General features: G+C 42.6%; 1 protein-coding gene across 4 annotated transcripts; it reads left to right on the top strand.

The window, feature by feature from the left end:
* The first annotated feature begins 1 nt into the window (after position 1).
* btaf1 (BTAF1 RNA polymerase II, B-TFIID transcription factor-associated) lies at positions 2 to 22,375 on the top strand. Of its 4 annotated transcripts, none has more exons than XM_030442035.1 (39): positions 2 to 441; positions 1,525 to 1,648; positions 1,888 to 2,002; positions 3,022 to 3,165; positions 3,911 to 4,110; positions 5,440 to 5,573; positions 5,669 to 5,798; positions 5,908 to 5,976; positions 6,109 to 6,198; positions 6,279 to 6,374; positions 6,817 to 6,993; positions 7,260 to 7,400; positions 7,535 to 7,659; positions 8,306 to 8,426; positions 8,582 to 8,686; positions 9,790 to 9,939; positions 10,706 to 10,848; positions 10,975 to 11,149; positions 11,269 to 11,472; positions 11,839 to 12,259; positions 12,380 to 12,564; positions 12,655 to 12,811; positions 13,178 to 13,287; positions 13,539 to 13,740; positions 13,865 to 14,013; positions 14,158 to 14,310; positions 14,841 to 14,962; positions 15,693 to 15,860; positions 16,090 to 16,167; positions 16,259 to 16,388; positions 16,497 to 16,638; positions 16,749 to 16,879; positions 17,125 to 17,247; positions 17,472 to 17,624; positions 17,861 to 18,072; positions 18,192 to 18,351; positions 18,791 to 18,961; positions 21,088 to 21,241; positions 22,029 to 22,375. In XM_030442035.1, the coding sequence occupies exons 1-38, from the start codon at positions 428 to 430 to the stop codon at positions 21,235 to 21,237; spliced, it is 5,574 nt and encodes a 1,857-aa protein (XP_030297895.1). In that variant the 5' UTR covers positions 2 to 427; the 3' UTR covers positions 21,238 to 21,241; positions 22,029 to 22,375. The 4 variants fall into 4 exon arrangements, with proteins under 4 accessions (XP_030297895.1, XP_030297894.1, XP_030297893.1 ...); XM_030442034.1 differs by having other exon boundaries at positions 21,956 to 22,375; XM_030442033.1 differs by having other exon boundaries at positions 21,088 to 22,375.
* Positions 22,376 to 22,720: the final 345 nt, after the last annotated feature.

Below are 22,720 nucleotides of genomic sequence, written 5' to 3'. Positions count from 1 at the left end.
GGAAGGAATAAATGCAAGATGGCTCCTCGTATAAAAACAGTCTTCTGGGTTGCCCTCAACGTGCAACAAAATAACTCTTTACATCTTATTAGGTTAAAATATTTATCCGCGGAGAGTTCTGAGGGGTAACTCGAGCTATAGATTGATATGCGTACGGTACCCGGCGACATTTGGTGAGAGAAGATACCGAAGAGACAAGAGAGACAACTTTGAAGCCATGAATTGGTGGTGAACTCGCTCTCCTCGGTAGACAAGAGTTGTGGTGGTCGGAAGCACACAGCCCGGGCCTAGGCTAGCTAGCGGTAGCTGCTAACTAGCTAATGAGTGATCTGCCTCATTGGGAACGTTAAACAGCAGAAAGGGAAACGTATCAGACTACTGGTTGCCTGTTGAATGTGGGACTTGAGAGGCCATATAACAATTGGCCATGGCTGTATCGAGGTAAGACGTAGTCCTTTTTTTTTTTCTTTTTAATCTTTTCGATATTCTTTAACAATTAGCTGGCTAGCTAGCTAACTTGCTACCGCCTGATAGCTTTGTATTCGGCAAAGAATGGCATGGCGACGGCCGACTAACGTTAGCCAGCTAGCTAGCTAACACAGTGTAACGTTATGGTGTAACTTAAATCACTAATAGTGGCGCAGCTCTGCAGGCCGGGAACGAAGTGGCCTCATAACTCAGTTTGGATCGATAGTGATGTCATTTGAACTGTATTTCACATGTTAAGTGTTTCACAGTCCTCTGCTGATGCTTTGCTGTTAATTAAAGATTAACGTCAACCAACGTCTACGTTGTGAAGTTGTGTGTGTGGAAAGGCAGTTCGCAAACAAGACTTGCCTCCTTGGACTGCCTGTGTTAACTCGTATAATTTTTTTGTAACCCGGACAGGGGCATTAGTTTTTGGTACAGACATGCATACAAGCCTGTCAAATTGTATTAATTATTTGCAGCCTGTCTTAATGCTAAAGTCGTGGTCATCTTTAACGGCACTTTAAAATGCAAATGCACCATTTGGGGATACATTGCTGTCATTGTTTTGATGTGTATTTAAGTTGGTGTGTTCCACAGTGAAGATATGTTGTTATGATAACCCCACGTGGTGACAGTGGTCCAATTTTTGCATAGTAAAGGAGACTCCTCAGCAGTTCAGCTTAAGTATTAGTTGTACCTGGTCTCATGCCCTGTACATCTCTAATCTACTTCACTTTATTAATAGACCACTAATGACCTCAGGGAAAGACCAGGATCACTACAGGTTACCTTGGTACAAAGCCAAACAAATTATAATAAAAGATTTTTGAGAAGTTTTCCCTTGCAAACAAATGAAACAGGGAAAACAACAAAATACAAATATCATCTTAATAATCTCAAAGTTTAGCTAGTATATTCTGGTCTACTCATGAAATCAAAATGCTAAATGTTAGATGTTGTCGAACAAATTAGACATGCATGTTGTCTGTTGTGCTGTGTGTGGTCTGCAATGTTTCTGTTGACCTTCTTGTGTTTTTTGTAACTTGTCTTTAGACTTGATCGTTTGTTTATCCTGCTTGACACCGGAACAACACCAGTAACCAGGAAAGCAGCAGCTCAGCAACTTGGAGAAGTGGTCAAACTCCACCCACATGAACTCACCAACCTCCTAGCAAAGGTATTTTTGATAGCTTTTTCAAAATAGTCAGGTATGTGCAATATTGATAATGTACAACAGTGTAGATCTTGCTCACTAGATTGAATTTTGTGTGCTATTCTGTCTAATCTTACAATCATAACAAACCTTACAAGAGCAAGAGCACCGATGGAGTTTTATGTTGGCAACTTCTCTCTTTTCTTTATAGGTCAAGCAGTTGTATGTGTTGTAAATTACATCTATTTTCTGTCAATTACAAGGTCTTGACCTACCTAAGGAGTCCTAACTGGGACACTCGTATAGCAGCAGGACAAGCTGTAGAAGCTATTGTGAAGAATATTCCTGAGTGGAACCCAACCCCCAAGCCAAAAGAAGGTGAGCTTTTATGTTTGGTCATTGAAATATTTCCGTCAGTCTAATCTGAATGATATGAAGCTGAGGCATATGTGCCACATTAAAAGCTGCATCTGTAGTTGTTTTAGTTAAATGATCTCAAACGTTGTTAAGCCTCTTTGCTTTAGCATCTCTGTTTATGGAAAGGCTCAGAGCACTAATGTTTACCTTGTGTTTAGTTTCAATATGTGTAATCGGTGTGTCTGTTGTGTAACCTTTTTTTACCTGGCAATTAATGGCAAAATATGAAAGATCCGCCCTCATTTTGAAGGATAGCAGGTTTTACTGGTCAAACACATAATGCACATTGTTGGTAAAGAACAAGAAATACAATCTTATACAAGGTCCATCTACTTTCTGATTATGGTAAAAAAAAAAAAAAAAAAAAAGCGACAATCAAAAAAGCATACAATAAGGAGGTGGTATTGCTCTCTCCTCTTGTGTTTTTGTTTTTTCTACAAACAATAAAATTAAATGTCACAGCCATTACATGTATTGAAAGAATGTACCTTTTGCACCTTTTCTAATGCATTCTACTTGCCATGGGCACTTCCTGTATTTCACTGTAGCCAAACACACAAATTAAATGCAACATGTGTTTGTGACTTTACTGTAGGATAATAAAATGGTCAAATAACCAGCGCTTACCTTTGTGTTTTTCTGGGCTGCCATATTTGGGCCACTAATCAAACGCTAAACATTCCGTAATATAGGTTAATGACAGCACGTGTATTGTGAGACCTTTGTGCAAAATGAAAGGGAGAATATCTGTGAATGCGTCACTGATTTACACAAGCTTATTTTGTTCCTCTTCAGATAGCAATGTAAGACCTCAGACTCATCTGTTGTGCAGACTGTTGGCAAAAGAAGAACCCAGTTTTTTTTAGGTGGAAAATACAAGCTTGTTCTTGATGAAGGGCATTAGTGCAGAGTGACCTCATTCAATAATAGTCATTGGTACTAATTTGCAGTTATGAGACTTGTGTATTTGTTTCTCGTAGAGTCTTGTGAAGACTTGTCTCCAGAGGACTCCGCTTGTGACCGACTGACTTTCTACCACTTTGACATCTCCCGCCTTCTCAAACACGGGGCCTCTCTGCTGGGATCTGCTGGGGCAGAGTTTGAGCTGCAGGATGACAAAACTGGTTTGTAGTGATTCTTTTTCTTTTTTTGGCAGTAATCTTCACTTTGTTACACACCCACATACACACCGGAAACAGATAACGTTGTTACATTGTGCTAATGCGTTGTGTAGATTTTAACCTGTGGAAAGTAAAGGCATGACTCATTAAACCATGTTTAAGAATAGGATGGTCTTAGTTAATCGCCAGTCTTTCGGGGACACTGACCACTGAACAGCTTTGTGTTTGAGCTACTTGGGGGAGTTTGAGTCCATATTTTCCAAAGATGCTCAACCAGTTAGTTTTGACTTTGGGATATGAATTCTGTCATGACTTTTGATTTCAAACTGTATGCACTAAATATATTCTTTATTCCTAAAATCACAGACTTGTATTATGGAAAATGGTTATGACTTAGACACCAGTGTGGCTACTTAGCCATGAATTTTAATGCAGTTTGAATAGCGAAAGCTATCAATTTGAAATTGAACTTCATGCCACTTTGTGTGTTTCTGTATTCAGCCGTTGCTTCTCAGTGATCTGATTTCACTGATCATTCAAGGTTCACTGTACTGTTCGAGCTAAATTAAGCAGGTTTCAAAACTATTTATAATACTGTGCTAGTATTTATCATTTTAGCCTCCAGCCTGTATTTAACTTCAAAATGACACCTTTTCACATTTTTGTCAGTATTCCTCACACACCTGTACTTGTTCTCTAAGGCTATGTTTCTAATATTTTCCCCTGGCTTCCTGTCATATGTTGACAGGTGATATGGACCCAAAGGAACGTCTGGCCCGCCAGAGAAAGCTTCTTCAGAAGAAGTTGGGTCTGGACATGGGTGCTGCTATCGGCATGGACACAGAGGAGCTGTTCAATGATGAGGACCTCGACTATACCTGCCAAACCAGTGGGCTTCGAGCCCATGGAAGCAAAACCACAGCTGGCTCCAGCTCTCGCAACCACGTGGTGGGTGTCATTTTTGCCTGTAGGCTTTGATTCAGGAGACTTTTGAGCATAAGTACTTTGTGGCCTTTGCTTCAACAAGGCTTTTACTCCAAGTTGTAAACTTGGATAAATTATAAAGTTGAAAAATAGGTGTGGTGTGAGGCAGGAAGTGTGGGTCTGTTTATGTCAGCAGTTGAGTGATGCACTATTGTGAGATACTTGGGTGTAAAAATCCCCTCAGACGTGGTTTTTACAGGGGGAGGGGGACCACTTGTGTCCTTTATGAAAGCACCTGCACTTGCCATGTTTCTATGCTGGTTCATTGACCTGTTTCCTCTGTTATCATGCATCTGTATTTGTGATGTCACAGATCAAGCTTGTTGGTCTGCCTCTTTTTAAAATCTGATTTTCAATGAGCACAGAGGAAATGGACATTTATCAGCAGTTGACGGGAAAATGGCCTGTTGTTAAACTCTGCATATAAGTCATTCTACGCAGTAGAGCTCAAATGTTAACGGAACAAGAGGAAAAATATGTTTTTGACTAGAGGATGATTTGCCTAGATGAGTTTAATGAGGCAAAGGAAGGCAGGCTATAACTTGTCTCGCAATGAGGCTGTTGTGCAGTGTCACAAATATGACTTGTACTGTGTTGTTTTTCTACCTTTTGCATTGCAGCAGAAAATCTTGTCTTAACAGGATATCTGTTCAGAAAGTTTTATCAAATTCATATGGACGCAGCTGTGATCTTTTCAGCCCTAGGATCCTTTGTGAATCATTCTTTTTCTTTCTCTTATGAACCAAACCATAGTGTTTCCTGTGTTACCAGTTTTAGTCTTTGATCATGCTGTCTGATCTTTATACCTTCTTGGCCTGCGTGCCTTTATCAACAGTGAGGTGCTGCACACATTCATGTTGGTAGAAGAGGAGAAGTCGGTGTGGGAATACAACTTCATAAACACCTTTTGTAGTTCCCCCAAACCATATTCACGATGTCAAACATGCCAGAAATGATCAACACCTAAATGTATGTATTGCTTTGGTAGCTACGATTGAACCAGCAGTATGGCGTTCACTGATGGCCTGTTGCTACAGAAATTCCTACACAGTATAACTATAACAATAACAATGAACAGGACTTGTGCATGAATACACAAGGAGAATGCAAATAACTGAGAAGAAACACTGTGAAATTGGAGTAGGATATCAGATATACTTAAAGCAGGATGCAGCAGTTGGAAATTTGAGATGCAATCAGAGAATTGATGTTTGTTTTGACCTGGTTTGAATTTGATGTACGTTTTCAGTTAAACATTAAAGGTAATAATAAACGTCCCTGCTTTGTTTTCAGCCCATTCAGGCTGCTGAGTTGATTGACTCAGAGTTCCGGCCAGGCATGAGCAATCGTCAGAAGAATAAGGCTAAGAGGATGGCCAAGCTAGTGGCCAAACAAAGATCAAGAGACGTTGATCCAAATGAAAAGAGGCAAGATCATTATATATGCTGTGTACCTGCAGCATGCCCCATTTAATTATGGCTATAATTTTTACTTTGTGATCTCTTTCTCTTTATCCTTTTAGTAATGACAGTTTTGAGGGTGAACCTGAAGAGAAGCGAAGGAAAACCACCAACGTAGTAATTGATCAACCGGCGACTGAACATAAAGTCTTAATTGACAATGTTCCAGATAACTCCAGTCTTTCAGAGGAGGTGAAGTGTCAACCAATTCAATGACTCATTGGTGCCAGTGATGAACAATTAATTGCTATAAATGGTAATTGTTGATGAGGTGACTGATTTCTTATTGCTTTGTCTTTAGATACAAGAGTGGCCTCTGGAGAGCTTCTGTGAGGAGCTCTGCAATGACCTCTTCAATCCTTCGTGGGAGGTAAAAACATTGCATTATTTAGTCCTATGATGCTTAATTTTAGTTGGGAGTGAGCAAAAAAAATATTTAGTAACAAAATTTTATTGGACCAATGTGAGCAAGTAAATTTAGATTGTATGCGTTTGCTTACAGGTTCGTCATGGTGCTGGCACAGGTCTTAGAGAAATCCTCAAGTCCCATGGTGCTGGGGGCGGGAAGCTGGTGGGAAGCACTGCAGAACAGGTATGTCATAACCCCTGTCCTCTGTTTAACATTTCAGTGAGAAATAAACATGACACGAACTGTCTGACGTCTGTTTTTAGATGTTGAGGCAGCATCAGGAGTGGATAGAGGACCTAGTCATCCGATTGCTCTGTGTCTTTGCTCTGGACCGCTTTGGAGACTTTGTATCTGATGAGGTAAGACTCCCTTTTTTGTTTATTTGTATAGCATCCTAAAATGTATTTGTGTAGGTAGTGTTTTTTGGCATTCACACTTGCCTCTCCTAAATCTAATTGTCTATACTATTGTGATGCAATGTATTTTTATTCCTCCTCATCACTGAGGTAACACTCTAGAACATCATTAAGGTGAAAAATTATGTTAAGAAAGAGGGGATCCCCTTGTTTTTCCTCTTTCAAATGTTTGTGTCTATCTTGTGAAACATTTGCTTAACTTCTTGCCACATGGAATGTGTGCAAAATAAACATCAACCAGTGTAATATGAAAAAACACAACTGACTGCTTTAAAAATTAAGTTCAGCCAGAGTGGAGGAACTAGTCGTGTATTGACCTTGTGTTGGTGTCAAGGTGTGAGTCATTTAGTTTTTCCTGTGTTTTTGCACCTTTTTGCTCTACCAGGTGGTGGCTCCTGTCAGGGAGACGTGTGCCCAGACACTCGGTGTGGCCCTTCGCCACATGAATGAAACTGGTGTTTCCATGACAGTAGATGTCCTGCTGAAGCTGCTAAAAGAAGACCAGTGGGAGGCCCGTCATGGAGGCCTTCTCGGGATCAAATATGCCCTGGCAGTCCGACAGGTACCACCTGTTCTGTGTGTATATGATGAGCTCTGAAATGAGCACAGCAGGATTCCATAATGTACTTGATTTGAGCACCATATGTTTGTGAATATAAATTGTGGGGGTGGAAAGAAGAAGACATTCTTTTGGTCTTTAAGCATTTGTGCTGCACGTGGAGAGATGTCACTGTAAAGGTCATGATTTGTGATCTAATACCCACACATATGGTATATACATATGCACTGACCATTATTTGTCTGGTTTTCTCTCTGTATCTCTCTCAGGACCTGATCTCTGCTTTACTTCCCCGAGTGCTTCCTGCCATCACCGTAGGCCTACAGGACCTAGACGATGATGTCAGGGCCGTGGCAGCCTCTGCCCTCATCCCTGTGGTAGAAGGCTTAGTACAGCTACTGCCTAATAAGGTCAGGCAATAGCAGTGTCTTAAAACAATATCCTTGTTTAGTCTTAGTTTGTGATGAAGTCTGCCACCGGTTGGCTCTTATTTCTCACATTGCTCTCTTAATTTGTTTGTTTCACACACAATTCTGTCTCCCAGGTACCCTTCATTGTGAACACATTGTGGGATGCTCTTTTGGATCTTGATGACCTCACTGCTTCCACCAACAGCATCATGACATTGCTGTCGTCACTGCTCACCTATCCGCAAGTCCGACAGTGCAGGTCAGTCTCAGGAATGTTCACTATAAATATCTCAAAAATCATAATGATGACAGACTCTCAAGGGACAATCAGTTGTGATTATATTATGCATCTGATTTGATAACATTTTTTAACAAATGTAGCTGGCTAGTCCCAGCTACAGGATGTGTGCCAAAGGGCAAGCACAGGAAAAGCAACAACAAGTACTTGGCACCTCTACTGGCGTGTGTGTGTGTGTGTGTGTGTGTGTGTGTGTGTGTGTGTGTGTGTGTGTGTGTGTGTGTGTGTGTGTGTGTGTGTGTGTGTGTGTGTGTGTGTGTGTGTGTGTGTGTGTGTGTGTGTGTGTGTGTGTGTGTGTGTGTGTGTGTGTGTGTGTGTGTGTGTGTGTGTGTGTGTGTGTGTGTGTGTGTGTGTGTGTGTGTGTGTGTGATGGCCAAGAGGTTGGTTGAACATCATTTGAATCGATTTACATAAAAGAACACAGTGCACACCACCACTGAGCAAACTTGCTACAAGCACAACATGTTAATGGGCATTGACACTGTAAGTCTAGGCAGATATTAATGTATACCTTCTTCACAAGGTAATATTGTATTCAGCTGGTTGTAGTTTTGCGTGACCTTTCCCTGACTGTATTTATATTGACTCACTTTCTTGTCCACTGTAGCATGCAGCAGTCATTAACAGTCCTGGTCCCTCGGGTGTGGCCGTTCTTGAGGCACACCATATCATCAGTAAGACGGGCAGCACTGGAGACACTTTTCACACTTCTGTCTAAAGCTGAAGAGGTAATATTGACAGAGAGAAGTTGAATATTCTTGTAAATATACATGTTGCTTTTTGTAGACAGAAGGTTTAACAATACAAATACAGTAACCTTTTTTAAGTCCACAATTTCAGTGCACGCCCAATAAGGTCCTATTTCATGTTTGTCGTTCTTCAGAGCTGTGCACTATGGATCAACCCGATCCTACAAGATATGCTCCGGCACATCTTTCAGTCCTGCATACTGGAGAGCAATGAGGAAATCCTTGAATTGGTCCAAAAGGTTTGTTGTATTACCCAAACTACCATTTTAAAGGAGAACTTCGGTCGATTTAAACATGCAGCTTCATTGCTCTAGCTACCCTTGACTTGCCAGTACCGAAGACGCGAACAAATTTGGTCCAGCCATTACAGAGCTCCGTGAACGGAGACTTCGCATTGAACGCTAACAGCATGGGGTCAGAACTTTACACTGTGTTTTAAGCGTCTTAACATGCTCCACATCTCACACCAAAAGGTATGCAACATCAGCAGACACCTTAGCACGCAGCACTGTAACTTGTATGACTCAAACTGAATAAAAAAGTAGTTAAAACAGTGTGTTTGTGCAAGGAGCTACTTACCTGTTTGTTGACATCGGCGTCTTCCGGTAGCTAGACTAAACTAGCTGATCCGTCGAGCGTGCATTTACTCCCTCACTGGCGGAGACGGAAACGTAATCCAGCATTTTCGTGTTTATGTTCATAATGTACATGTCCATGTTACAGCCTGTCATGAGCCATGAGCCTTACAATAGCCTGTTAAGTGCACACTCGATGGATATGCTAGTTTGGTCTAGCTACCGGAACACACGGATGTCAACAAACAGGTAAGTAGCTCCTTGCACAAACACACTGTTTTAACTACTTTTTTATTCATATTGAGTCATACACGCTACAGTGCTGTGTGCTAAGGTGTCTGCTGATGTTGCATAACTTTTGGTGTGAGATGTGGAGCATGTTAAGACGCTTAAAACACAGTGTAAAGTTCTGACCCCATGCTGTTAGCGTTCAATGCGAAGTCTCCGTTCACGGAGCTCTGTAATGGCTGGACCAAATTTGTTCGCGTCTTCGGTACTGGCAAGTCAAGGGTAGCTTGAGCAATGAAGCTGCATGTTTAAATCGACCGAAGTTCTCCTTTAAATCTCATCATTAAAATTGCTAAGATCTAAGGTCTATGGTTGATTAGTGGAAGTGAAGTGCTACAATTTTCAAATTCCTATCCCTGGGTTTATACTTCTTTTTTTTTTTTTTTTTTTAAATGTACTGGGATAAGGCTGACTCTCTCTGTGAATCCAAATAAGCTTTTGGATTCTGTCTTGATATGTTGCTGTGTCACTGTTTGCAGGTGTGGATGGAGCTGCTGTCTCAGGCCCCCCAGCAGTACGTGGTAGCAGCCAGCTGTCCATGGATGGGAGCCTGGCTCTGTCTCATGATGCAGGCCTCACACATTCCCATAGACATAAACATGCTGCTGGAAGTGAAGGCCCGCTCTAAGGTTGTATGCTTTATTCATAGCTAAATAAGACTGAAGAATGATTATTTTGATGTTGTTCTATTCTTAGCTTTGTATTGGTTATCCCTTCACTAAAAAAACAATGCTTCATTCAAGGAACAGTATCTGCAAGTTGGTAGGAAATTTAGCCATGGAAATGAATAATATTATACATTTAAGATTTGGGAAAACTAATCTTTGGTCATTTTCTTACAAATAAATATAAAGCAAAATGCTATATACCTTACAATACATCTGATCCAACAAAATATCAAAGGTCGGTATGACATGGTAGTGTGTTTTGGTTGCAAATTGTATCTACAAGCTCATGCAAATGTAAGTCTCTTGAAGACATCACACAAAACAATGAACCTCACAGAGGTTGCAAGGCAACAGTCTAGCAGGCAAGGTACGGGTAACGGAAGACTTTGAACGCCATGTCCTGTACGTTTAACAACCTGAACAGTCTGGAGGAGGACATTAGTATACAACAGAGAAGTTCAACCCAATGTGTGACTTGATAACTAGCTTGTTAAATGAAATGTGGCTGAACGCTGATGTAAAGTGACTGCAAGTTATGAGTGGGTACAGCATTAATTTTCATGCACCAAATTGATCAACTTGTATTAGAAGCATAGAAAAGTGTGCTGATTCAAACATTGCCCACACTAAACCAACATTTATAATGCCACGTGAAATGTATCCCAGGTCGATTTTGTCATTTTTGTTACTATGTACTGTGATAATTAATGTTTTATTGATGCAACAGGATAAGGCTGGCACAAAGGCACGTCTAGGGACCAATCAAGTGAAGGAGACAGTCCAGGAGTACATTGCAGGTGCAGAGACGGTGACAGACGACCCAGCGACAAGGGACTACGTCGTGGTTCGTGCTCGCCTCATGGCTGCCAAGTAAGATTTGATTGTTGCACTGGAAAGATCCAAAAATTGACAAAAAACTTGTTCACAAATGCCAGATAGAAATGTTCACAGTTCTGACAGTTCTGACCCTGCTCTGTTTGCATCTCTGTGTTCCAGATTGCTGGGGGCTTTGTGTAGGTGTATCTGTGACCCTCAGCTCAATGCTGCATCTCAGGAGATCCGACCAGCTGAGTCTTTAGGCCAGCTGTTGCTCTTCCACCTCAACTCCAAGTCTGCCCTGCAGCGTATAGCTGTGTCCATGGTGCTTTGTGAGTGGGCTGCAGTGCAGAAGGTACGAAGCTCAGACACTTTTTTTGATTACTGTGGAAACATTGCATATTAGAAATTATTCTGATGTAGTGTAGTCAGGCATTTACAGGATGAATAATTTACTTTTCCAACCTGTTTCAGGATTGTCAGGTGGTGTCATCGATGGTGCAGCCTCGCCTTCTGGCCATTCTGTCAGAGCAGTTGTACTATGATGAGATCGCCATCCCCTTCACACGCATGCAGAATGAGTGCAAGCAGCTCATTGCTCTGCTAGCTGATTCCAACATAGACCTGCAAGACCGCCTCAACTGTAGTGTTTTTACAATTGATCAAGCCAATGAACTGGTAGGTCCAGCAACACATGCACACTCAGCTGAAACCTAACCACTTGCGCCAATTGATAAAATGGTTGTCATCCCTGAACCCAACTGCACATGATTTCTGAACAGGTGTGTGTGAACCCACAGACTTTTAGTGTGTAAACTGATCAAAATTATTATTTTGTTATTAGACTCATTTCAAGGTTTTTGGATACTTTAGTTTTAGTAGTAGATAGTTTTTTCATTTACATTTTTGTTTGCTCAACTGACAGCTTTGAAATTGAGAATCAGCTGGGCACCAAATCAGTATCAAAGGTCAATGGATGTTGCACTGTGTAACAGATGGCTCCTTTCCGGTCACTCAAAACCTACCCCCCTACTTGTTCCCTAGGTAACCACCATCTTTACAGAATCCACGGCAGGTCTGAACGTGAAGTCCAAACAGTGGCAGGCACTGGACAGTAAACGACAGCAGGCTCAGTCGACAGTGATGGAAACCAGTGCAGAATGGCAGCAGCTGCATCTGCGTGTCCACATGTTCACAGCCTGCGCAGTCATTAACCTGCAGGTGCTTCCTGACAAGCTCAACCCACTAGTCAGGCCTCTGATGGAGGCCATCAAGCGGGAGGAGAACACCCTGATCCAAGGATATGCTGCTTCTTTTATAGCCAAGCTGCTGCAGCAGTGTGCGGGGCGCTCACCGTGCCCCAACCCCAAGATCATCAAAAACCTCTGTGCCTCATCCTGTGTGGATTCGGCTGCCACACCCTCATCTGCTTGTCCTGTACCCCCAACACAGGAAAATGCCAAAGGTTACTCAGGATTTCTGTAGAATAAAAAGTGCCACAACTGCCCTTCATTAACCATGTATCAATACTGAAGAAGTCTTTGCTTGATATTAAGATTTTTTTCTCACCTTCTCATGCCATTAGGCCCAGGGTTGGAGAAAGAAGGCACGCATCACATGGTCAACAAAACTCGAGGCATCATTACCCTGTACCGTCACCAAAGGGCAGCGTTTGCCATCACCAGTAAGAGGGGGCCGGCCCCTAAAGCCCCAAAGACCCCTAGTACAGAGCTTCCTCCTGGCAGCACCATTGGCACTGATAATGATGAGGTACAGAGGACTTACTGAAGTACATTTTCCTCACATCCAAATCTTAACGACAACGGTTTATTTACCCTCCTTTATCTGATCTGATTTTAGAGCAAGAAGCCATTTCTGATCCAGAGACGAGGGGCAGAGTTCTCCCTGACAACTGTTGCCAGGCACTTTGGTGCAGATCTCACAAAGTCTTTGCCATATCTCTGGGAGAACACAGTGGGACCACTGAGAGCTGTGGTGACTGAAAATCAGTGCATTGGTATGTTGATTTGGTTGATCAGATTTTAATAGTGGATGGATTGGTCACAGTGATTTCTTCACTTATTTTTGGCATCATAACTGTAACTACTTCCCACACGGTTGTTAGGGTGTTGTGTAAACAGGTCCAACATGCCAGCAAGTACTTTAGCCTTAAATGGACTTGAATACAGCAAACCATAGCAGTACAGTTGCAAAATTCAGTTTTCTCAGGTTGTCTCATGTATGCACCCAATGCATCTATGATCACTCATGAAACGGGTCGCATTATTTCTCTGTCAATCAATGTAATACACTTCATTTCAAGATAATGAAGAACAACATGATTCAGTACTCTGAATCACCCTGTGTCTCTTGTGTTTTCTAGATAGGCAGGCTCAGCTGGAGAGGGGAGACGGTGCAGCCCAGGAACTGGTTAACTCTCTACAAGTGCTGGAAGTCATGGCTGGAGCCATGGCCCCTGAACTCAAACCTTTGGTGAGACTCCTGATACATTAAGTGTTTTTATACCACCATTTTCAGAAGTCTTATCACTGATTTGAATTATATAACATCATAAGAAGCCTTTTCTAGATGAATGCTGTTCCTTGGATCGTCAAAGGGTCTCAAAAAGTTAATTTAACATAGTAACTGGAAAAATGATTTCCAGGACCAATTCATAAAACCATCTTAAATGACTATTAGAATGGAAAAATATTATTGTGTGTGTTTACTCTGATGTTCTCTAGCTGCTGGAGCACCTTCCCTATCTGTTCACCTGCCTGCAGCACCCGTACACAGCGGTGCGTCACATGGCAGCCCGCTGTGTGGGCGTGCTCAGCAAGATAGCCATGCTGGAGACTATGAACAGTTTCCTAGAGTGTGTACTCCCCTGGTTAGCTGCTATTGAAGACTGCACCAAACAGGAGGGTGCCATCGAGGCTTTGGCCTGTATCCTTCACAAACCGCTTGAGTGAAAAACAGTGTTGAGAAGCTGTTGAGGATAAAGCATCAACTTTGTGATTGTCCCTGTGTTATTCTTGTACAGTAGTGTCCTTGACTGCCATCCCTGCAGGTGTCATGGAGCAGCTGGATGTGGATATCGTACCCTACATTGTGCTGCTGGTCGTACCAGTGCTGGGCCGTATGAGTGACCCCAGTGATAGCATTCGTTTCATGGCCACACAGTGCTTTGCGACACTTATCCGCCTGTTGCCCTTAGAGGTAAGAGCACACAAACGGAGGTTAAATGTATTTTTGATGCAGTTGCGGGTCTCTGCAAAATATTGAGATCGCTCGGGTGGATAAAACGGTGATGACGCAATGTCATTATCAAGTGTTTTTTAAATGCTTTTAAATGTCTACCAGGCAGGTATACCAGACCCTCCAGCCATGTCTGCTGACCTGATTCGTCAGAAGGCTAGAGAACGCCACTTCCTGGAGCAACTATTAGATGGCAGGAAACTGGAGAACTACAAGATCCCAGTGCCCATCAAGGCTGAGCTCCGGAAGTACCAGCAGGTGTTTGTTACAGTTTTAAAGTTCAAATGCACCTTGCAAAACCTCCTAAAGCAGCAGATGAGGGGTGACCAGCTGTGTTTTTACACAACTCCTTGAATACATCAGAGTTTTGTCCCTGAGCTGCTTCTTCACCTCGATTCCGATTGTTCAGGAGTTGTTGTTTTTTTTACTTCAAATACTGCATGCACTAGACACTATAAATAGACACTGACAACAAATGGTTTTCTTCAGAGTAAATTTAAAGCTGTTGAATGGAGAATGGGATATGTGTGCTGGCTCCTTTTTTAGAAATGTACTGTCAGGCTGCTCTGCTGAGAACCAGCCATCCATCTCTTTTATGGAGTGCAGAAATCTAGTTTACAGGCTGCTACCACTGTTACTACTGTTTGTCCTCAGCCACTGAACTGACCGAGGGGAAGATGTCTCTCTGAAACCAACTGCAGTCACAGTGCATTAGTTTTTTATGTTTATTTTAGTGCGCAGGTTTTTGTGTTAGTATTTTCAGTGTGTGTCTTTGTCTCATCTTGCAGGATGGAGTGAACTGGCTGTCCTTCCTGAACAAATACAAGCTGCATGGGATCCTGTGTGATGACATGGGTCTTGGCAAGACCCTACAGTCAATCTGTATTCTGGCAGGAGATCACTACCTCAGGTACTGAGTCCAGACAGATTTATTACTGTTATTGTTGTTTGACTTTCAGCTCTACAGCATCAGCTCTATTCAGAAACAACATCCCTCATATGATTATTCTCTCCATGATAAGGATTGTAAAGTTATAACTTGTTAAATGATTTATAAGTGAATAATAAAATATATGTACACATTTAATATCATTTTACCAGTTGTTCAGATGCTAGTGTATGTAATTGGTGTCTATTATTAGTATTATCACCCTACTACTACTAAATCACAGAAAATATTAGACTGCTTTATCATAATATTTAGCTTCAGGCTTGTTCTCTAAATAGTTTTTAAGCTGATGTAAATAATTGGTAATGCAGACAGAATCTATATCTCCTCTTGAGAGTAGATTCTTGTCAGTTGTCTACATGATTAACATGAACTGTTTTTGTACAAAAAGAATAATGGGGCTATAAGTTTTCAGTGGTATGATTCAGAAATGTCTGTCACCGAAGCTGAGATACAAATAAGAATGTCATTGTTAAGCCTTTTTTAAGTATAAAGTGCTGAATATTAAAAGGTTAATTCATGACTATAACAGGCACTGCAGGGTTTGACAGCGTCAGTAAAACCAGTGTTTGGTCCCAGTCTTGATGTTGGTGTTTGATTTCATTGTTCTTGTTCTTTAAATCACTCCTCTGGTGTTTGAAGTTCTGTCTAGTAAACTTGACTCATCTGTCTGTGTTTGATGTCTGTTCAGGGCACAGGAATATGCCAAGACAAAGGCTGCAGACTGCAGCCCCATGCCTTCTCTGGTGGTGTGTCCTCCCACGCTGACCGGCCACTGGGTTGATGAAGTTGGCAAGTTCTGCACCAAAGAGTACCTCAACCCACTGCATTACACTGGGCCTCCCACAGAACGAATGCGGTAAGCTTAGTCAGACTTAATGCAAGGGGAGAAAGTCTGTCAGCAACACTGAGAATGATTTATGTTCTCAACCCTAAAATGATTAAGTACACTAGAACAAGGCTGTTAGGCATTTTTCAATGTTTGTTTGGATTCATTATTTTATGATTTATGTTTTTTATACGATAAAAAAATACATGGCCTGTCTCATTTACAACAGAAGCTAAACAAATGCATTTTAATTTTCCAGGTTGCAACACCAAGTGAAAAGACACAATCTCATAGTTGCTTCTTACGATGTTGTACGGAATGACATTGACTTTTTTAGGTGAGTATCACTAAGAGTAATAATTCTGCTTTTTCTTTTGAGGTAGCTGCTCAGATTTTTTTAACGTTTTGAACTTATTTTCATTTTTTAGAAATATAAAATTTAACTACTGTATCCTTGATGAGGGTCACGTCATTAAGAACGGGAAGACCAAACTTTCCAAAGCCATTAAGCAGTTGGCTGCCAACTTCCGAGTCATCTTGTCAGGAACACCCATTCAGGTGAGATGCTGTCTTTGCTGTCAATAGATTTTGCCATTGAAATGTACTTCTCTCCTTGCATCTTTACTTGTCAGAGCATGAATATTTTCCCATTCTGTCTGTTCCCAGAACAATGTCCTCGAGCTCTGGTCGTTGTTTGACTTCCTCATGCCCGGCTTTCTTGGAACAGAACGCCAGTTTGCTGCTCGCTACGGGAAACCTATCCTGGCCAGCCGTGACGCCAAAAGTTCCTCACGGGAACAGGAGGCAGGTATGACGGCTCCCTTTTTTAATTTTTAACAGATTTTTACCTTTTCTAACATCCCGTTTCTTATTAAAATCAGGATATTAACTGTGGATAATATTGGTTTTTCTCTGTAGGTGTCCTGGCGATGGAGGCATTACATCGACAGGTGCTACCCTTCCTTCTGAGGAGAATGAAAGAAGATGTCCTCCAGGATCTTCCTCCTAAAATCATTCAGGACTATTACTGCAACCTGTGTCCTCTGCAGGTACGTGTGGCCGAGACAGTTATCAAGTGGGCAGTCAGATACCCACAGGCTAACAATGATTCTGTAAGGTTGAAAAGACAAGATCATTGTCTGGGATATTAAATGTGTCTCCTATTGACTAAAAGAATCTGACAGTAAACCTTCCATATGAGTTAATGCATTATGATTAAAATACAACATACATACAACTGGATAACGGCTGAGCCTCGGCATAACAACCTGGTTTGCTTTCTCATTACGTGCAGGTTCAGTTATATGAAGACTTTGCTAAGTCTCGAGCCAAGGCCAGTGTGGAGGACAGTATCTCTGTAGCCTCAACCGAGGAGGAGGAAAAACCTAAACTGAAGGCCACAGGCCATGTCTTCCAGGTAAACCTCTGACAAATACTGTGAATACATTTCCATGAAACCAGCATTGCTTCATCCATGTTTACAACAATATTTCCAAGAAGGCAGTCTGGTTTGGAAAAAACAAAGCAGAGGTGTAGCTGTTTGGAATCAAAGCATTTATTAATGCCTTGTGAATGCCAATATCTTTTACAGATGCATCTCACCATGCAGTAACATATCCCTTCATTTCTGCATTCTCTCAGGCGCTGCAGTACCTGAGGAAGCTGTGTAACCACCCAAGCTTAGTCCTGACGCCACAGCATCCAGAGTACAAACGCATCACTGAGCAGCTGGCAGCTCAAAACTCGAGCCTGCGGGACATTCAGCACGCGCCCAAGCTCTCCGCTCTTAAACAGGTAACCGGCTGGATGTCAGCAGAACTGATGTGGTGTGATCTAAAAGCTAAGTTTATGTTTCACATAATCCAAAATGATGCAGAGTTTGTGCAATCAGGTGTTCATGAAAATAATATGGGTGCGTTTTAAAAAAAAAAAAAAAAGGAACAAAACTACACACATGCACCAGTGAAAAATGTACTCTGGACATCTCCACTGTCTCAAACTTGAGCCCTGATGTGTTTTCTGTTCCCCAGCTGCTGTTGGACTGTGGTCTCGGTGGTGGTGGAGGATCAGAGGGAGGCACCGAGGCAGTGGTGGCCCAGCATCGCGTTCTCATTTTCTGTCAGTTAAAGAGCATGCTGGACATTGTGGAGCACGACCTGTTGAAACCCAAACTGCCATCTGTCACCTACCTGAGGCTGGACGGCAGCGTGCAGGCAGGCCTGCGCCACTCCATTGTATCCAGGTCAGTAGATTGATTTATTATCAAACAATTCAAACCTTGGTAAAGATTCTGCTTGCTGCTTTTTGTGTGAATATGAGCTGCCACCAAAGTCTAATCCTTCTGTTTCTTCTCCATCTCAGATTTAACAATGACCCCTCCATCGACGTGCTGCTGCTGACCACCCATGTTGGCGGTCTGGGTCTGAACCTGACGGGTGCAGACACTGTGGTGTTTGTGGAACATGACTGGAATCCCATGAGGGACCTACAGGCCATGGACCGAGCCCACAGAATAGGACAGGTACTGTTGTTGCATACACTGACCGTACATCAGTAAACGGCATAGACCACATCCTAGGCTGTAAATCTAAAGAACGTGTAGATCTCTGTGTTCTTGCTTGGTTGGAATGAAAACCTGTAGCCACACACCTTTTACTGGATCAGTTTGAGACCACTGGTGTAGATCATAGTTTGCTCTGATAAAGTCCAGTTTTATTAAAATGGTGCTGACTTCAAGCTTCCTCTGTGGCTCCCATAGCAGGATGTGCCTTGTTCATCAGTGTTTCCTCTATGCATTATTAAATATGGCCTTTGAACAGCCTCGGATTGTGTGACACGGCTGCTCTTGTCTGAAGCCAGCGATGCGAAATGAACCAAGTGAAATTATATTGGCAGAGGGGCCCTGTCCTACACATCTAATACACTCTAGTTACATCTCCCATCGTCTTTGTGTTCCACAGAAACGGGTTGTGAACGTGTACAGGCTGATCACACGAGGCACACTAGAGGAGAAGATCATGGGTCTGCAGAAATTCAAGATGAGCATCGCTAACACCGTCATCAGCCAAGACAACGCTAGCATGCAGAGCATGGGCACAGACCAGCTCCTCAACCTCTTCACTCTGGACAAGGTGAGACTTCGAGATGGAAAGAAACGATCAGTCTGGCTCAACTTTGTCCATAAAAAAAAAAAAAAAATCTGCATGGAGTCAGATCTCACACACGCGATCAAAATAATAAAATTGTCCAGAAACCTACCAATTCAGAATTAAAGACAAAAGGCATTCATTTACTATTGACATTAGTATGTATTTGTTCTCTATCTCTTTACACTTGCTGCTGATATGCGTCGTCTTGGAGAAGGAAAAATTAAAATGAATGCATTGTGTCAACCCAACTGTTCTAAGCAGATGGCAGCCCACCATTGAGTCTGGTTCTGCTCTGAGGTTTCTGCCCATTAAAAGGCTATTTTTTTTTTCTCGCCACCAAGTAAAATTTGGGTTTCAATAAATAAATTAATCAAGGAGTATGGTTTAGACCTGCTCCATTTGGAAAGTGTCATGAGATTACTTTTGTTGGGAATTGGCACTATACAAATAAAGATTGGTTTTCAATGCATACAGAATGAGTTGTGACCAGAATGTGATTAGATTATCCCAACCACACCGAAATGTTTTCTGACTCACCCTGTGATCAGTCCTGAGCTAGGTATACGTGGAAAAAAAATCTAGGGCTGGGACAACGCGTCGAGGTAGTCAACGACACAAATTCGTCGACATGAATAATTTGCGTCTACGCGTCGTCCCGAACAGGAAGTGGTAGTACCTGCGGAGGCTGAGAATAGCCCCTCTCACACAGAGACGCTGCATCAACACCGCAGCGGCAGTTCGTCAATTCTCCGCCGTTGGTCATTCACTCTGTGTGACCAGCGAAGCACCACTGGAATAAAGACGAACCGCCATATAATTCACACAGAAAGCTGTGCTGCCGCTCCTAAAGAGACGTGCGGTACACGTCATGGTGATGACGTTGGGGTGTTTCCCAGGTGTTTCCCCTGTCGATCTAAACCCGCCGACCGTTTATAATGTGTAGTGATTGAGAACCCGGCCCCCTAAACATCCGGATGGTGAAAGAGTTAAGTTTTTCATGCTAACTTACATAATACATACATCAGTAAACAGGTCGCTGCGTGACTCTGTCACTTTGGGGGGACGGAGGCTGTTTTCTGGGGGAAAGTTCACTGAAGTCTCGGTCGGGAGGGCTGACCATGGCGGTGATTTCTATCAACACAACAACTTGAGTGAGTTAAAGGTTTTTGCCGGTGACAGACGCTGTTTTTCGGGCAGAAATGTGACGAAGAGTCAGTAGGACAGGGGGGAGGACGGATGCTGCTCCGCCTACAACTGCGGTATTTTTTTCCTCATAAGTTACCAACGACAATTACAGTTACTTTTGTTTGGTCATGTAACGTTAAATTAATCGTTAGATTAGTCGACTAATCGAAAAAATAATCGTTAGATTAATTGTTTGAAAAATAATCGTTTGGGACAGCTCTAAAAAAATCCATGCAAGCAAGGTGAAGAGTTGGATCTCTGTCTCATTGTGGTAGCTTAAGCAAGCCCAACAAAATCTCCCAAGTAGTAGCAGTAGTTAGCAGGTCTAGTATGAATTATGTCCATCCACTGCACTGCTTCACCTGTCCTGGGACACTCCATGATTGTCAACAAGTCCTCCAGCCCCACCCAATTAGTTCTGCCTCGAGATAATGAGAAAAACCGTTAATGTCTGGTGGGGCCCGAGGATCTGCTGTCATTATCCAGATACAGAGCACCTGTTGATACCAGGTGTAATTGTGGCTGGGGTGTCTTGTGGTTTTGTGACGGCTCTGTGTAGAATACTACTCAGCCTGAACCAAAGACTGCTCTGTAGCTCAGAACTTTAAGTGTTGTCTTTTAATAAAGTTGAGTCCGTAAGTAACCCCTACAGACACAATTTAATAATTCAAACTGTTGTTTAGGTCATTGTCTAGTAACTGAATTAGTGTGTTGAATAGTACAAGCACTACCTTGGTTTGTCCACCTGATGTTTCATTTTCAGAGTGTTGGTTATTTCTGCGCTTCACTGTGAAAGTGAAAAGACTTCGAAAAGCCATGTGACAAAAGCCTGCTGGCTCACATTCCCAACATGCACACCTCTTCTGTAGAACACGCTGTACGTCACGTTCGACTGAAATGTCACTTATGTAAATGTGTTTCAGGGAGAAAGGGGTGAGAAGGGCGAGCAGTCGCCGTCAACCTCAGGGAAGGCCTCCATGAAGTCTGTGCTGGACGGCCTGGGAGAGCTATGGGACCAGCAGCAGTACGACACAGAGTACAACCTGGACAACTTCATGCACTCCCTGCAGTAGCACTGTACGAACCCTGCACAGACACCCACACACACACACACACATACACACACACAGCCTCCATCTGCTGGCCAAGCAGGACCTGGTCGGCGCCTGAGGAGAGCCCTACTGCTGCAGTCATCTGCCCAAACCTGTCAGAAGATTACTGAGGAGTCACTGATGGCTGATAGTTACAATCTCAAAGCAATAACTAAAACACAGCCGGAATAAGAGCTCAGTCTATTTTTAGTGCGTTCAAATCAACATGTGTGCTGCGACGGTGTTAAAACAGTTCCTCCTGATGTTTAACATTGTCAGATATCCCATAATTCTTTTCAACAAACCCGCTCCAAAACTGCTAAGAGACTATAATGGTATGATGATGATGCACCATTTGTACTAAACATGTCCAGTGTTTGTTGACATCACCTACATGAGTTAACAGCAGCTCCACTACTGTGTACAGTGCTGTCGTCTCTCAAGCGTACAGTGTTTCATAATTATAGATCTTCTTTATAGTTCCAGCACCAGGTGCTACTTTAACAGCCCACTGCCCTCCTCCCATGTTGCATTACCAGAGAATACAGTGTTAACTGCTTCAAACACCATTACCCAGTCCCACCTCCCTCCTATCTGGTCCGCCCCCTCGTCACAAGGTCTTAAAAGCACTGCGATACCCAGCCACACCTGTCAACGCCTCTCCGACTGATAAATACAAACATGTTTTTGTACAACAAAGGGAAGCGGGCTGAGAGCGACAAGCTCGCTGGAGAAACCACAGGATGTCAACACGGTGTTCTGGCTTTTTATAGCACACTGCTGACTGCTGAGCTCCCCATCCTCCAGATGGCAATGGTTTCTACTCGCCCCAGGGAGAGACTGTTCACATGACCCGAGGCCATCGAGAGGCTTTGTGGTGAGGTGATGAGAGTCTGCGTCGTGTCCAGCTCCTCCAAATGAGCTGTAACAATGAGCTGGAAAAGCACTGCACTTGAAGCAGCATTACAGAGACTGAACATGGGGCCAAGCTGAAACTGGTACCTGAAACATGCCACAAGTATTTTAAAAAAAAATAAGAGACTTGTACATAATTCTGTAATTGCTGCTTTTTCTTTATGATCGTGGAATTGAAATAAATTCTACAAACCTTTGAACAAAATATCTGTTGTGTTCTTTGCGTGTGGACTGTGATGTCCAGTAGATGGTGTGCTTGCACAGATAAGACTGAGCCTGAATGAACTGATGGTCTTCTTCTGACACAAGAATACATATTTAAGGATTATTTCCTGCTTTATAACAACCACACACTGCAAAGCAAAACATTAAAGGATGCACACACGGCAGCAGAAGGCAGTTTAAGGAGTTCCCATCTGTGTTGGCCTTCAAGTTAATTCTTGACAACTAAATGGACCTTTTTTATGGTGCAGTTGTTTTGTCTACTTCTGTCTCCAAGGTCAAGAAAAACATAAGCCAACCTGGACTAGAAGTCCTGAAAATGCATGGA

This window comes from Sparus aurata, chromosome 15 (assembly GCF_900880675.1).
Source record: "Sparus aurata chromosome 15, fSpaAur1.1, whole genome shotgun sequence".
Lineage (NCBI taxonomy): Eukaryota > Metazoa > Chordata > Actinopteri > Spariformes > Sparidae > Sparus > Sparus aurata.
This window is presented reverse-complemented; position numbering and strand designations above follow the sequence as displayed.